This window comes from Rhamphochromis longiceps, linkage group LG16 (assembly GCF_057381845.1).
Source record: "Rhamphochromis longiceps isolate RC_006_pf linkage group LG16, R_longiceps_female_GT1.1, whole genome shotgun sequence".
Classification (NCBI taxonomy): domain Eukaryota; kingdom Metazoa; phylum Chordata; class Actinopteri; order Cichliformes; family Cichlidae; genus Rhamphochromis; species Rhamphochromis longiceps.
The window spans coordinates 33,729,623-33,744,324 of record NC_140572.1 but is presented as its reverse complement, the minus strand read 5'-3'; the positions used below and the strand labels follow the sequence as shown (position 1 = coordinate 33,744,324).

The 14,702-nt window shown below is 39.8% G+C and overlaps 1 protein-coding gene across 1 annotated transcript; it reads right to left on the bottom strand.

Moving 5' to 3' along the window:
- Nucleotides 1–11,071: 11,071 nt before the first annotated feature.
- On the bottom strand, nucleotides 11,072–14,702 carry mstnb (myostatin b). Its single transcript, XM_085384541.1, has 3 exons — nucleotides 14,218–14,702; nucleotides 13,540–13,910; nucleotides 11,072–12,783 (listed from the first exon to the last, which is right to left on the bottom strand). The coding sequence occupies exons 1-3, from the start codon at nucleotides 14,594–14,596 to the stop codon at nucleotides 12,403–12,405; spliced, it is 1,131 nt and encodes a 376-aa protein (XP_085240667.1). The 5' UTR covers nucleotides 14,597–14,702; the 3' UTR covers nucleotides 11,072–12,402.

Below are 14,702 nucleotides of genomic sequence, written 5' to 3'. Positions count from 1 at the left end.
AAATAGTACCAATAAATAGACACATTTCAAGCAGGCAGACGGGCAGATAAGTAGATAGATCTGTGCTACTATTAACACAGAAGCTCCAATCACCTGCTGTTGAAAACTTCTATTTATGACGAGTAGGAATTCAGAAGAAAGCTTGCATAAAAGGGTACCTTTGACTATAATGCTGTTTTCAGTCAAAGAGACTCCACTCTGATCCAGTATAGGATAAATGTGCATTATTGTGAACTTTAAATCATGCAAAGCTACTCTACTAGAATCCAACTATAAGGTAGTTAGGTGGAAATGAACAGATTAAGTCCACTTAAATAAAAGTGAGCCAGTCTTTGCTGCACGGTCAAGAGACTAACAAGTGAAAAAGGAATGTAGTAGCAATAATGGCTGATATGCTTAAAGGAAGACAACCCTTTCTCTGACATTTTGGTTTATTTGGCCAATTCCTCACAGGTTATGCATTATCTAAACAGCAGCCTTCAAACTGTAGAGTGACATCTGATCTCCTAACTTGATTTCTGTCCAAAAGCCACAGTATCTTACTCTTCCTAAGCCTCATTGTGGCACCATTGGAATGGGCATTGGCACTGCAGAGAGGTGTACTGTGCCAGCTACTACCCATAATTCTTTTTCCTCAATTAGTGCTGGCCGCTCAGCCTTTAGTATTGACAGATAGTTGTATATTATCCCTGGCTGCATTAAATGCTTCAGAGATTTGCACTGTAATTTCAACCACAAAGTTTAGCAAATCCTTCACACTGTGCTAACGTGTAGTGGTGCCACTTCCTAAAGACATTAGCATATTATGCCTTGCTTAACGTTTAGCATGGGGAAATTAAAGTGTGCCAGAAAGGAGAGAAATGATGGGAGTCAAAATCTAAAAGTATATTGTTTATAGTTATTCATGTGTTAATCATTTTCTCAACCTGACATAATGATAATTGGTCGTACTTCAGCAGGTCTGACCATGTACCACATATAGACTTTCACTCAAAGGTTTTGGCATATGGACACTGAAACCAACCACAGGGAAAAGTGCAATCTGATCAGTCAACTTATGATAATATTATAGTTAGGACTGTGAAAGGTCAAACCACAGCACACGTCTTGTTTTACGTGGCCTCCGCTGAGAGAACCCACAGATGGCTTCAGCATTGCTGCAGGGCCAGCACACTGCAAAGTGCCTCTGGGGAAGGGATAAATGCCAGTAAAAACTCGTGCCCCGCCTTTCACCCCTTCCACCCTCCACTCGTTGTCCCTCACTCCCACATGGATGCTTGTTTGAAACTCCCACTGCTGGACAGTCACTCCACAGTTGCTTGTGTCCAGAAATTCGCGCAGCGGCAGAATCTGCTGTGTACACGCTGTCTTCGGCATCTAGGGGGCATATCAGAGTAATTGGGGTGGATTAACTGATCATCATCTTTTGACCATGTGACCACAATGTTTAAAAGGTCAGCAGTGGTTCATTTTGCCAGCTGTCTTTTAAACCACCTGTTGCACTCTTTTTGACTTTTTTTGGAATCAAAATGAGGCATTTTCTGGTCATTGTGCTGACATGAAGAACGAGAACAAAAAGAGCAGTTTTGAATTGCCCGCAGTATGTCCCACTTATTAATTTCACATAAGGCGCCATGTAGATAGTTTTCTCCTCTCCTGTTACTGCCCTAATGTGCACAGCTACTGCTTTTTAGGTCCTATTCAGCAACGAGGGCAACTGTACCCCACTCTTGCAACCCAGAGGTAACCATAGACTTTAACAGAGTCATCAGATCCAAAATAAAATGACATGAACTATATTTAACCCCCTTTCCCACCCTATTTTTGGAACTTTTATGAGTAGTGGTCACACAGAAAGCTGTTCTCAGTTCTGGGTAATAGCACCACCTGTTTCTGTTTAGAAATATGAAGCTAACTTTATAAAAAAAGACAACATTTTTATTGAGCCACATACATAAAGGACATAAAGATAATGTTGTCACATTCAAATGTAGTAATCAGTTAATTTAACAGTTTTAAATAAAACTACCACCATAGCTGACGACCCACCAAGAAGAAACAAGAAACTTAGTAGCCAGTAAAATTATGGCTTTAGGTGGGCATGATGTATACTATATACTTGTATATATATATACCTGCAGTCCCACTTCTTTTAATCTTTTAAATGGTTATTGACGAATTTTCTTGTGTGCCGGTAAATGCGACTCTATGACTACCTGTGTATGTATTGTTATTACCTATGTATTGGTATTTTATATCTACCCTGCAAGAAGAACAGAGAAGAACAACTTCTTTCCGCGTAATGACAGGATCTGTCTCCACCTGGGATGAACAAATCCATCCTTTGACAGAACATTAACATGCCGTTCTCCTTAAGGCACTTTAGCCACTGCTTCTTCAGTCTTCAGAGTGATCAACCTTGGGGACTGAGACAAAAGGCTTTTCAGATAAATTGTCATGGCTTCTAGCCACATGGAAATGACATCAAAGTTGCAATTCTTGCATCTTATATGAAATTTGTGCAACTGCCGATCATTTTCTGACATCTGCATTTAAGGTAAGTCCTAAGATCTACTGAAACATGAATATTTCCAGAGAAATAGGCAGAGAGCCTCAGATCCATAGATGCCACTGGGGCATGACAGTTCAATGGGCATTTCTCAGTTACAGAAAAGGGAGTTGAGCTAATGCTTCTTCATCCATGCTGCATTCACTCAAGACACTATTAAAGCTATTAAAATGATGTAAAAATGTGTATTTTTTCGTCATGCTCAGCCTCGGTCACATGCCAGATGTTATTTTACACATTCCTTGAAATGTACCAAGTTTGATTTTGATTTGACCATCCCTCCTGCTGGTTTTAATTGCTTTTGATGGATAAATACCCTCATAAAGCAAAAGTCTGCATGATTACGCTTGTGAAGCCTGGTATCGATCTATGACAAGACTGGGGAAAAAATGTCTTTTCTGCCCAAAAACCAACAAGATGGAAAACCAAGATGACAGAGCTGACGTGTTAAGGTGCTTTTAACTCTGCTAGATCCCAGGCTTTCTTGTCTGTTGAAACTCAGGAAGGTGATTAAGAAGTTACATGGACAAATAACTCCAGCAGTATTAATGGTGCAGGCAGTTCAATGGGTTTTTGTTTTATCCCTGCTTCACTTTTTCACCAACTTTCATGAAAATAAGCTAAGGTAGTTTTTGTGTAAATCTTCCAATAAATAAACTGTACTGAAAACAACCTACTGAGATAGTACATGGTAATTATAATTTTAATTGTATATCATTAGTCTACTCTGAGTGCACAGAACTTTAAAGACATTAAATACTCTTAGTCAGGCCCCCAAAGAAGTCTTTAATCTACCACCAGAATCAAAATCTTCTTATTATCAGCACCACTCAGAAAACATTTATCAAAGCTGTTAACATACCACCGGTCCATATGGGACTACTTTGCTGCATCTACTTTGTTTCTTGGCTGGTAATTGGTGCTGGTGCCTTGCTGTGACTCTGCACTTTTCTGCTAACCACTGAACGGCTACTCAGTTGTTTTTATGGGCTTCAGGCACACACACTAATGCAATGGCCATTAAAAAGCCACAGGTTCCCAACCATTGGAGAATTTACAGTCACACGAAAATCAATTTCATGGGTCAAGGGCATCTTCGATGGGGCCATCAAGTCTGGTGTTTGTAATTTTTTATTACTTGTCATCAATTCCAGTAGCAAGAGGTTATATCCCAAGATGTGCTAATTGGAGGAATATGTTTTAGGTAATTAAAGAAAATGCTACTGCTGTCTAGCTCAAGAAATATCTATTTTTTCGAAGGAATAACTGCTTTAAGTAGGTCCCTTTTAGTCATATGATGTTTTTAGCTTTGAAAGAAACAAACCTATAAATAAACACTGCTTATGTTTCAAATAAATTTGCCATAAACTTTCGAAACCTAATGTTTTTTTCCATATCAATAAATGTCAAGCCCATGCTCAGACAGTCTCTTGGATCTATCCACCGAGGCCTATTCTGGAAATTCCTGCTTGCTGCATGAATGTCACTCAACCAATCCTCTTGTAAAATTAATTGTGTGCATTAATCTGTAAAAATGTACCATAAATGTTATTTCTGAGATGTCAAAACCAATCCAGCCCTCTTTGACACATACCTGATACTATTCTACATCCGTCTCTGTTAAGAGCACAGGCATATCATTGGGAGACAGGAGGTTTCCATAATCCTCCCTCCCGTTGTCTCCTTAGAGGAACATCTACCCTTCATCACTGTCAGCTCTCTGTCCCAGGAGAGGCAATGCTCAGCTGCCTTGGAACTTGGGGTCAGATTTTTTGCTCGTCACCTAACCCCTCCTCACAAACAAACACTGACATTGAGGAATTTTGTAAACATATCTGGAGTGAACACCAAATTTGTCCTCGCTCCAAGCTTCCAGCAGCCTTACAAAGTCATTAATCAAGCGATAGCTTCCCAGAGGTGACTGTCAGTTTTGGGGTTGGAGTAGTGATTCCTCATTGCTAAGTGAAATAGCAAGCAGAGCGCAGACGGGAAGGATAAATCACTATAGAGGTGAAGACAGGTAGCATTCAGCAGCTGGCCATCTGGCCCTTATCATGTCCCAGACTGGCTGATTTTATTGCTTTTCATTGCTTTCTGGGGGCCCGAGAGACATTTTAATAAACAACCTGTCAATCTTGCCTGATATGATCATCTTCTCCTGGTTGTTTAAGTGATTACAACCTCGATTTTAAACATCATGCCCTCGTAAGATGAAGTGTCTTCCCAGGGGCACATTGTTTAAGTCAGAAGTCATTTGGATTTTGAGGGGTGTTTATCATAACCACTAATCAATGTATTTTCATGGACTAAGGTTTAAAATTTTCCTATAAAGGAGAGTTACTTAACAGACGCCAGTTTCACTTATAAATTGACCTCTTCTTTTAATTTTGTGACAAATGGGTAATTTGGAGGTTTCTTAAATTAGGCCAAAATGGACTGTCCTGCTCTGTTAGTTTGCAATATTGTATATATTGTAATATTGTAATTTATATCATGGTTGTTGCACTGTGACTGCACCATGATGACAAGAAAGCTTGAACTTGTATGTGACGAACCTAACAACACCAAATAGGCTAAATATCGTCCATTAGGCCCCAGTTAGAGAACCTTGGTAACCACTTAGCAACCATCTGTCACTAGGTGAAACTGGTCATTGTAGATGGTGAGTGTTTGCCTGCAGATATTTGGGAACTGCTCACAAACTGGTTGTGAAACTGTCAAGAGTAGGACACAAACCAGCTGCTTGTAGTTTGCCTTGCACTTTTTAAAGTTTCACTTGCCCAGGGGTTATTTAGCAAATGTTTGCAAGCCATTCTGGAACTTTTATGCAAACTGTGGCAATTGCAGCAATCTGGTAATAACCCTAACAATTACTAAGAGGTTTTTGGTGCCACATCCTCTTTGCAGCCAATTTCATCTAGCAGCAACCAGCAGCCTCCTGCACCCACTTGCCAACCAGTCAGGGAGGGAACATGTATTTCTCCCCTCGTCACCAATGGTTGTATCACATCCAATACGGCAGAAAACTCTCAAGCAATTTCTATTCACAAATTGTTAACCAGTAAATGTAAGATTTATCAAGTAGATCTAACACTTACTTGTTACTTACTCATCTAGTTTGAAAAGATGCCAATGGTAAAAGCACTGATCTTGAGACTTTGAAATAGGATTTCACAAACCAAAACTTTGCAATCATAAGTCAGTGTACTGCTACTGCCATTCCCAGGCCCTGATAAATAGTGCTGTGTCAGAAAGGTAGATTTTATGCCAGATCAAATATGCAAGTTAGCTAGCAATTTGTCAATATTATCAATGAAGCTTGCTAAATTAGCCACAATAAAGACATCTCAGGGTCATTTTAATTTAAAATAAAAGACAGTCAGCGCGTTCTTAATGAAACTAGTGCATTGCTGATGTTGGCTACAGTTTTGCATGGATGTCATACTCATTAGTCCAGACAGGCTTCACTCGATAAAACTAGCTTTCTTTTGGGTAATATTATTAGGAATCAGGCATTTTTCATTTAAAAATACATTGCTAATTAAAGAGCATCCCCAACCCCACTCTGCCCTGAAAGAAGTGTGCATAATTGTCACAACCTGCTGGATACTGGCGCAAGCTTCATTTTGCATTATTTTTCAAAGCTTTTTGGTTGCTGTGTTCCTTTTTGTCTTTGGATCATCGCGCTTTTTTAGCATGTAGCACTAGCCATGTTTTAAAGCCCATTGACTGGTAGTTAACAAGTTCACTGTTAGTTTATTGCTGGTCTTCAAACATCTTATAGGTGCATTGTTAATCTTTTGGAGCTGAGTTAAAGCCTATTCATACATTGATAACGGTACAATGGTACATAACTAAACTTTTAAAATGCGTACTTATCATACTCCCACACATGTACCAGTGTTTTCAGACGGAGCCTTACAGGTCCACATATCAGCTTGAAATAGGTGTCAGTTTTCTTTTTTCTGCACTAGGAAAATACATTATTGCTATAAACATTGTTTAGAATGGTATTTAATGGTTTTATCCAACTTTGTGGCCTCTTGCCATCCTTGAACCTTGCTGCTTGTGCAGGAAGACCTTTACCACTGAGCTATCTAACTGCTGAAACACTTCTCCAGATGGTATGCTTTGCACATCTGTTAAAGGCTCCAGATGTTTTGGGATGCACCTGGCAAGCCCCAGGGCATCGTTTTAATTTGTCCAGATGTTTGGGGAATCTTGAGGGCTTGTTGAAGGAGGTGTAGGAGGAAAAGAAACGTTGCAGTCTGAAAACTGTGAATATTGTAAACCATCCATCAACTATGTTAAACTGATTATCAACAATTAGTCGATACAAACAATATATAAACTCTAATTACTGTAGTTAAAACAAATTTTCTGTTCTTATCTTATTACCTTAAATGGATATGTGTCCCTTTGTAGCTTGCTTACAAAAATATGTTTATTGATAGGCAATGAAAAGGCATACAGTAAATTCCCAATGTTATAATGTGTATAAATGCACAGTAAAAATAGTAATAGTAAATCATAAATGGTGTCTAGAGAATGTATCATTATTACTCTGTTGATCCCCTGACCATAAGGAGGACATTTATAACTCCAAATGAAATATCTGTCCTCCAACTGGATTGATTGTGATTGAATTTGGCACAGATTTCTATGTTTTATCTGCAGATAAATTCTAATAACGTTGGCAAGCTCTTCAGATTTTGGAGTTTTTCCTTTTGAACCTTTTGAGCCTCCTTTTAAGTCATTTTTTGCTGCCAGTTGTTGGCCAGCCGAATGTCTCGCCCATTTGATTCAGAAAAAAATGTTTCACCAACTATAAAATCTTTAGCAAATGTATATCAAATGTGCTACAGACTTACTATAGAGGATAAGATCCAGATTATTTTGATCTCTTGACTTTCACTTCACTTTTCCACGTTACCCAGCTCAATATCCCCTTTGTGGATTGGTTCAGAAGTCTCTAAAGACATTCATGTTCCCTAGATGGGATGTCTTGATGACTTTAGTAATCCCTTGTCTTTTCCCTACTGCAACCTTGAGGTCCAAAATTTGGTACAGACATTAATGATCTCCAGAGTGTGACTTGTAATAACTTTCAGTCATACTTAGTTCTTTCATTTCATTACCATATTGCTACTCATGTTCAAGTACAGTATTGTACTATACCCACTACAACATCAACATCAGCAAGAAGTCCCTTTTTTTTTAAAGCACACTTGAAAAACAACAGGAATTGAGCCAAAGTGCTTTCAAGTCAAGACACAGATTATTATTTCAAGTACACAAAAATATAAATATTAAAGCAAAACCCAAATAGCATGGCTGCACACTCTTAGAGCCACATTTTTATCTCTCTCTTTTTTTTTAAATACAGGCATGGATATTGGTCTTGTGCTATTTTGTATTATAATTATTTTTGTCACTTTGGTCCAGACCTACCAACCCACCCTATCTACCCATCCTACCTAGCTATCTTCCTACATACACAACCCAACTAGATTTTCAACATGCTAAATATAAGCGTGTAACGTCATTCTGAAGATGCGGGCAGAAGTATTTCACTCCAAGTGCAATTAGGCTTTATTACAGTAACATAAAGGCACGATTGGAGCTGTAAATTCTTAGTCTACAGTTCCAGTTATAAATGTTAACACAAGATTTGTGTTTTGCTGATGTTTCATTTTAGTCCTTTAAATGTATATTTTTATGGTTTTAGTAGCCTACCAAAACTATTATATAAATATAATAGCAATATATAAATATTCCAAAACATAAAGCAAAGACTACTCTGCAGCCAGTTCCCTGTAGAGTTAAAGAGAGAGAGAAAAAGATCTGGATTTGTGGCCATGTTTATGGCATTTAAGTAAAATTTAAATCTGTGGAAAAATTACTTTTTACTCGTCTATAGAAATAAATAAAAGTAAGTAAAAAAGCATATGGAATACACAAGAAATGTCTTTATCTTTAGTCTTTGTTAGTTTGTCAACAAACCAGCCTGAAGATGTTCTGCTGAATATGTTTATTGAGACTGTCTACATGACGTACCTAGGGTTTAGGTTTATTGTGTTGTTGTAATGTTGTTAACTTCATATCAGAAAAACAAACACTAACATAGAAACTAATAAAAACTCAACTGAAACCATTTTAACCAATGAAAAGCTAAACTGAAAAGAGTAAAAAAAAAAAAGAAAAAAAAGAATAAATTTAAAACAAAAAATTTAAATTCAATCACCTCTAGTTTTGGTAAATCTATTTGATTTCCATAATCATTACTTGATTCCCTTAAGTACGCATTTTCATATAATTACTAAAAAATCATCAAGCAACCTTATGATATGTTATTAATGGCTATTTGTGAATGCACACTTAACAAAGAGTATGTTTAATCCATTCAATTTCTATTAAATTTACGCAACAGGAATCCTATCCAATAACGGGGTCTCCAGCTGCCTTGGACTACTCTTTCACCCCTGAACATCCTTCTTCCCGTTCTCACTCTCACTTCCTCACCTGTCAGAGGTGGAATGTTGCTGGCGGATACGGTCCTCCAGGGTCGGACTCCTGACAGATGTAATGATGCTCAGTGGAAATGTTTCCCAGCTCCTGTTCACAAACAACACACTGCAGTGAACACTGTGGAAGAGCAGCTGCTGTCTGCCCGAAACAAGCAGCTTATGAATGAAAAAGATAGGCAGTCATTACTGAATCAGAGCAGCTCATGTGGCTGCAGGATGTTACTAAGTTTTATGTGCCCAAACCCACAACCTGAGCAGTTTTACAACTGTAAAATCATAAAAGACAATGAAACATTATTTATACCTATTTATAATATTTTTTTTGAGTTTTTAATTTAATAACTTCTAAAATGGCTATCATTAAGATTTTATATTTCACCCAGGATTTTTTCTTAATTTTGAGATAGCTAGGGAATCTTTATTTATGAACTTCTTGTGATTTAATTAAATACTGAACAGATAACTAATATATAAAATAGATCATTTCTTTAATTTTATGTTTTTTTTTTATTCAGTTACACTAATAATGGACAAAACATCTTGAAAAACTAATGTTAAAAGTAAACAGGGCAACAGGAACAGGGAACAATGTCTTCAAAGAAAACAAGATTGTATGTTAACTTCTAAAATGCCATTTAAGCGAGGTATTACAGCCTGCACTTAAAATACTAACTTATGCTTATAATGTAGTAGGGAGAGTTTGAGGAACTCTATAATGCCCATACAATATCTATAGTGTGCCTATAATAGTAATGTGTAGTTTATAATGAAAAAACGGGAGATTAGGATACTCATATTCTGCTTTTCAAATATTTCTGTGCCCAAGCCACACCAAAGCATATCCCATTAATGTCAAGACACACCTGTATTCACCTGTACTCAGAAATGCAAAACACACTCATAACAGTAATCTGTCTGTTCCGCTAAAGTATTCATGCCTAAAACAAACTCACTGTATTAATTGTATTTCCTTTCATTTAAAGAACTCCAAATGTAGTCATTAATCTAAAAATAATTACAGCATAATGTGTTCTGTTGCACGTATCTGTAAGAATTTTGGATACTTAAATTAGATCATAATTTAAGAAGAATTGCAAAATAAATTTTGGTATCTGTATAATATTGTGAAGTTTAACTTTTGGAAAGTTATAAAATTCTTGTGCCCATGTCTTACATGTAAAGAGCAGTAGTGTAGGAGGATAGTTAAACTGGTAAATGGTACACTTTTTTTTAAATGGTTCTGCCCACGAACGGTTAAATTAGCAATAATATATAAATATTGGAAGTACAGATCTTTCCACTGGCCACAGGAATTCAGAATCTGTAATCTCCCCCTTAGAGAGCAAAGACGCTCTGTGGATCCACTCTGCCCAGGCTCGGCTCTGCGCTGTGGCTGATCTTCATGGCAGTTTTCCAGCTCTCAGCAGGAAAGGAAGTGGCTCTCACGGGTGGCGCTCAATTCGCCCTCTACCGGGCGGAAGTCAGGCCTCAATGAGGCTGTCAGTAGAATAGGTCATGCTGTCAGAGCGCACCAGAGTTCACATCCTCTCATTAGACTACAACACTTTCAACATCCCTTCATGGGGAAAAAAAAGCAGAGTCAGGGAAATTGGGCTGAGCCGTGCATAAGAAAAACGGGCGGTGACGGGATTGTGCAGGTGTAGTCCGGTAGATGGAGGGAGGACGAGTGCTGGAATTTGTTTTTTGCACACACACACACACACAGTCACGCACTGGCTGTATCAGCTTGCACCATGTGCTGAAGACATAAAGATTCTCAGCTGCTGGAGTGTGACAGGAGGGGGACTGCGATATTGAGGTTCAGGTTGTTGTGTTGTGATACTGAAACGTGACCGCAAAGCTTTCTCTGAAGCAGCTCTAATAACAAATTCTATCGAGGTTTATGACTGAAAATGAGCTTCGTCGAGATGTCAGCTAATCAAAGAAACAGAACTCTTCAAACAAGCTAGAAATTTTATTTGTTAAAACAAGTATATAGAGTTGCTGCATTACAACATTTATCTTGCTAGGTTGCAGTTTTACATATTTACCAACAATGGTTCAGAAAGGCAACTCCTACTGGAAACAAATGCCATATGAATACAATACAAATTAGCAAACATATCAAAATCAGTTTTTACAACTTTTTTTTGTAGCAACCAATTCTTTCTATTGGTGTGCCATAGTGCAAACTGTGTTTGTAAGACAGAGTCTAAACATGATTTCGACATTCACATCGTTTTCTGTCTTAAACACACTTTCATTTGGAGGCTGCATTCATCGTGCCTTCAGTTCAAGTCCTTCTGTCCAGTCATGTGAATTTACAATCAGAATAATTCAAGTGTATCGGGCAGGTTGGGCTGTTTGGTTGGATACTGACAATTGCGACTGAGGGAGAATGATCTCTCAGTTGGATATATTGTTGCATGTATGTATGACAGAATAAGTGAGGACCTGACAAGACCTAAAGTGGTACTTCAGACTGGTGGAACATGTTTGTATCCATAGGCTCTGAAGAGAGATTAACCACCACATCATTATGGGGGAAACTTTGAGCAATAAAAGAGAGATTAATCTCCAGATTAGTTAGTCTTTTGTGTAGTTTAACTTTTCATTGACTCTTGGGGACACTTAGGGGTACTAAAACATGTTCTACCAGTGTGAAATATCACCCTAAAGAGTCTCCAGCTGTGTTTTTTTCCGAGCCCTTTCAAAAAGTCCTTGAGGATTCCTGGTTTCACTCTGAAAACAAAACTAAAAAAATGATTATCACAAACACAGAGCATCAAGTGTGATAGCTTGTATATCAGCTACAAGTGGAGTGGTGTATAAACGGACGGCATGTTGTTATAAATGGACAGAGCACAGATCATTTAAAAAACAAAGAATAATAACACTGTTTTGGAAAACTGTGATCATTTCTGGCTACATTCACTTCAAGGTCCAGCATGTGTTATATTTGTGTGTGTGCATGTGTGTGTGCGTGCGTGCGTGTGTGTGTGTGTGTGTGTGTGTGTGTGTGTGTGTGTGTGTGTGTGTGTGTGTGTGTGTTTGCATTCTTGCATCCACCTGGCTTCAAGCCTCTATGGCTAAGATTTCACTGGAGGAAAGAAAAGTGAGAACTATGAAAGCGTTGCCCTGCAGGAAGGTCGGGCTGTTTGTGGCTTCTACTCTGATTCTATTGCACCGTGTTCTGCAGGAAAGCACTGGAACTGGTGGATTGGTGGTATCAAACAGTCTTAAAGTAGGATGCTGGACGGCGCCTCGGCCCCTTCGCCCCCGCCCCCTTTCTCTCTCCATCCCAACTCAGGAGCATCCACAACGGTCCACCACCATGTCGGGGATCTTGCCATAGATGATTTGCTCTTTGCGGTTAAAGTAGAGCATGTTGATTGGCGACATCTTTGTTGGGGTACAGCAGGGACCTGCAGTCCCTCTGGGGTTGGCTTTGTTCACCAGGTGGGTGTGTGGGTACTTCTGTAAGTGCATGTACTCACACTCCCCAGAGCAATAGTTGGCCTTGTAGCGTTTTGGTGCAATAATCCAGTCCCAGCCAAAGTCCTCGAAGTCCACAGTGAGTGGGTAGCGACAGCACCGGGACTCTGGAGAGTTCTCATCGCAGTCCAGGCCCGAGTCTCTCCGGGCACGCCTGGGGCCCTCTGAAATCTTCACCTCCATGAACGGTTGCTGAAACAAGAGAGTGTGTGTGAACAATCTGATAATAACAGGTTTGCAGGTGGAGGCGGGTGACAGCATTCAGCTTTTCATCTTTTAATCCGCTGCCCTGCGGCTGTCAGTTTTCAAACATGGCACGATAATATTATGAAACTTTGAGTTATGCAGAAATTAAATCATCTGATGGTTGGTTAGCCACAGCTGTCTAGTTATTCTAATTGCCCCAGTGCCGGGTGCCATTATTAGAGCTCTGTGATGTATGTTTGTCATTGATAGTAGCTCTGTGTGTGTATGTGCCAGCAATTACTCTGATTTGCACAGCCACACTGAATACTTAAAGGAATGTGGAGCAGGTGAACTTTTATGTAATCAAGCAATAAGATTTGAGGTTATTGTGGACCGGGCGCTTGTCCAAATGCAGGTGTGCGCCTACATGGAGTCTGTGTTGATTAACAGCTTTCAAAAGTCTTTTATATCCTGATTCCTTCTTCCAGCAGTGAAATGCAGGAATGTTTAAACGCCTGCTGAGCCTGCAAAGCCTCTCTGCACACTGGAAGTTAAAGTCTCACCCTCTGTACAGAGACGCATTAACAGTTTTCTGAACCTAGGCGCTTTAGAAATGGCTAGATATGCACCGATTGTGACAGTAGCGACAGATAGCCTATTGCTCTAGACATATGAGACCAAGCTCCATCTATTGTTCATCGTTTCAAAGTGAAAACCTAACCACAAGCTCCCTGTTAAATTTCAAGTAAAAGTTGAGCTCACCAGACCCTCCTCTCCCGGCTCTGCGGAGGTCACAGCTAAGTCATTTCCCCTCGAATCGAAAGCGTTGATCTCGATGCCCCAGTTGGTCTCTGGCTGCCGCAGCCACACAGTCAACACTTGCTTGACGTCTATACTTTGCCAAGAGCTGGCCCCGGCATTCACGTCGATCTTCAAGGAGCGGATTCGTATGTGTCTGTTCCCGTCTGTGACCGGCATAAGCCGGGAGATTTGCAGGAACACGGTGGTCACTTCTTCTGAGGGACGCAGATGCACCCAAAGCTGCGCTCGAACTACACGACTGGCTTGAAACTTCTGCGTAATTGAGAAAAAGCAGCACTTTGGTTGCCCGTCCACCAGGACGGCGGAATCAGCTGCGGAGACATGGGAAAAGAAAATTAATTCCATGATCGCTGAGAAATAAAGTGGCGCGTTTGCGCATGATTGCGTAAAACTCATGCGTAATCACTCGGCGCACTCTCTGCCCAAACACCATGTCTCATAAAGTGTTTTGAATCTTTTGCATCAACAATTTAACACAAAACCTTGGTGGGAAAAAAAATGACTGCTCTCTAAAAATAAACTCTCCTGTGCGTTCTACCACGTGCGTAAAAAATTATTTTGGAGACGTTCGAGTGCGCTTACGCAGTGACACAAAAAATAAAGAAAATTCACACTTACGTTCAGTTGCCACCATCACAATTGTCTCTGTGGTTGCGTGCTCGTCGTCGTCCTCCAGGACTTCTTCCCTGTTGTCATCTCCCAGCACGTCGTACTGATCCAGAAGCTGCTGCAGCGGCGGCGCTTTGGGCAGGAGCTGCTTCACGATCTCTCTGCTAATGTTGGGAGCTTCCTTCATTCGCAGCTTGCTCAGAATCTGAGACTTTATCGCGTTTAATCGCATGGTTTTAATATGCTGCCGGACCTCGCAGGTAGCGCATTGATCCGTGTCTACTGGGGTGCTGACGGAAGGCTGCTGGTGCGCCTCTTGGTCACTCAGAACTACTGGACCCAAAGCAATCAGCAAGCTCAGATACAGCACGATCTGAGACAGATGCATTGTCTCTTAGGTGTGAAGTCTGGTTTAAAAATACGCTTTGTTTAAAAAAAATCCTTTGCACTGTGTCGGAGCTGATGCGCGACTGAACTGGGGTTGGATTAATGTC

Coding starts and splice junctions, on each gene's coding strand:
- mstnb (XM_085384541.1), bottom strand. CDS start 14,596: ATGCATCTGTCTCAGATCGTGCTGTATCTGAGCTTGCTGATTGCTTTG. Junction 13,911..14,217: donor TGTGATGGTGGCAACTGAAC/GTAAGTGTGAAT, acceptor ATGTCTCCGCAG/CTGATTCCGCCGTCCTGGTG. Junction 12,784..13,539: donor AGCCGGGAGAGGAGGGTCTG/GTGAGCTCAACT, acceptor CTCTTGTTTCAG/CAACCGTTCATGGAGGTGAA.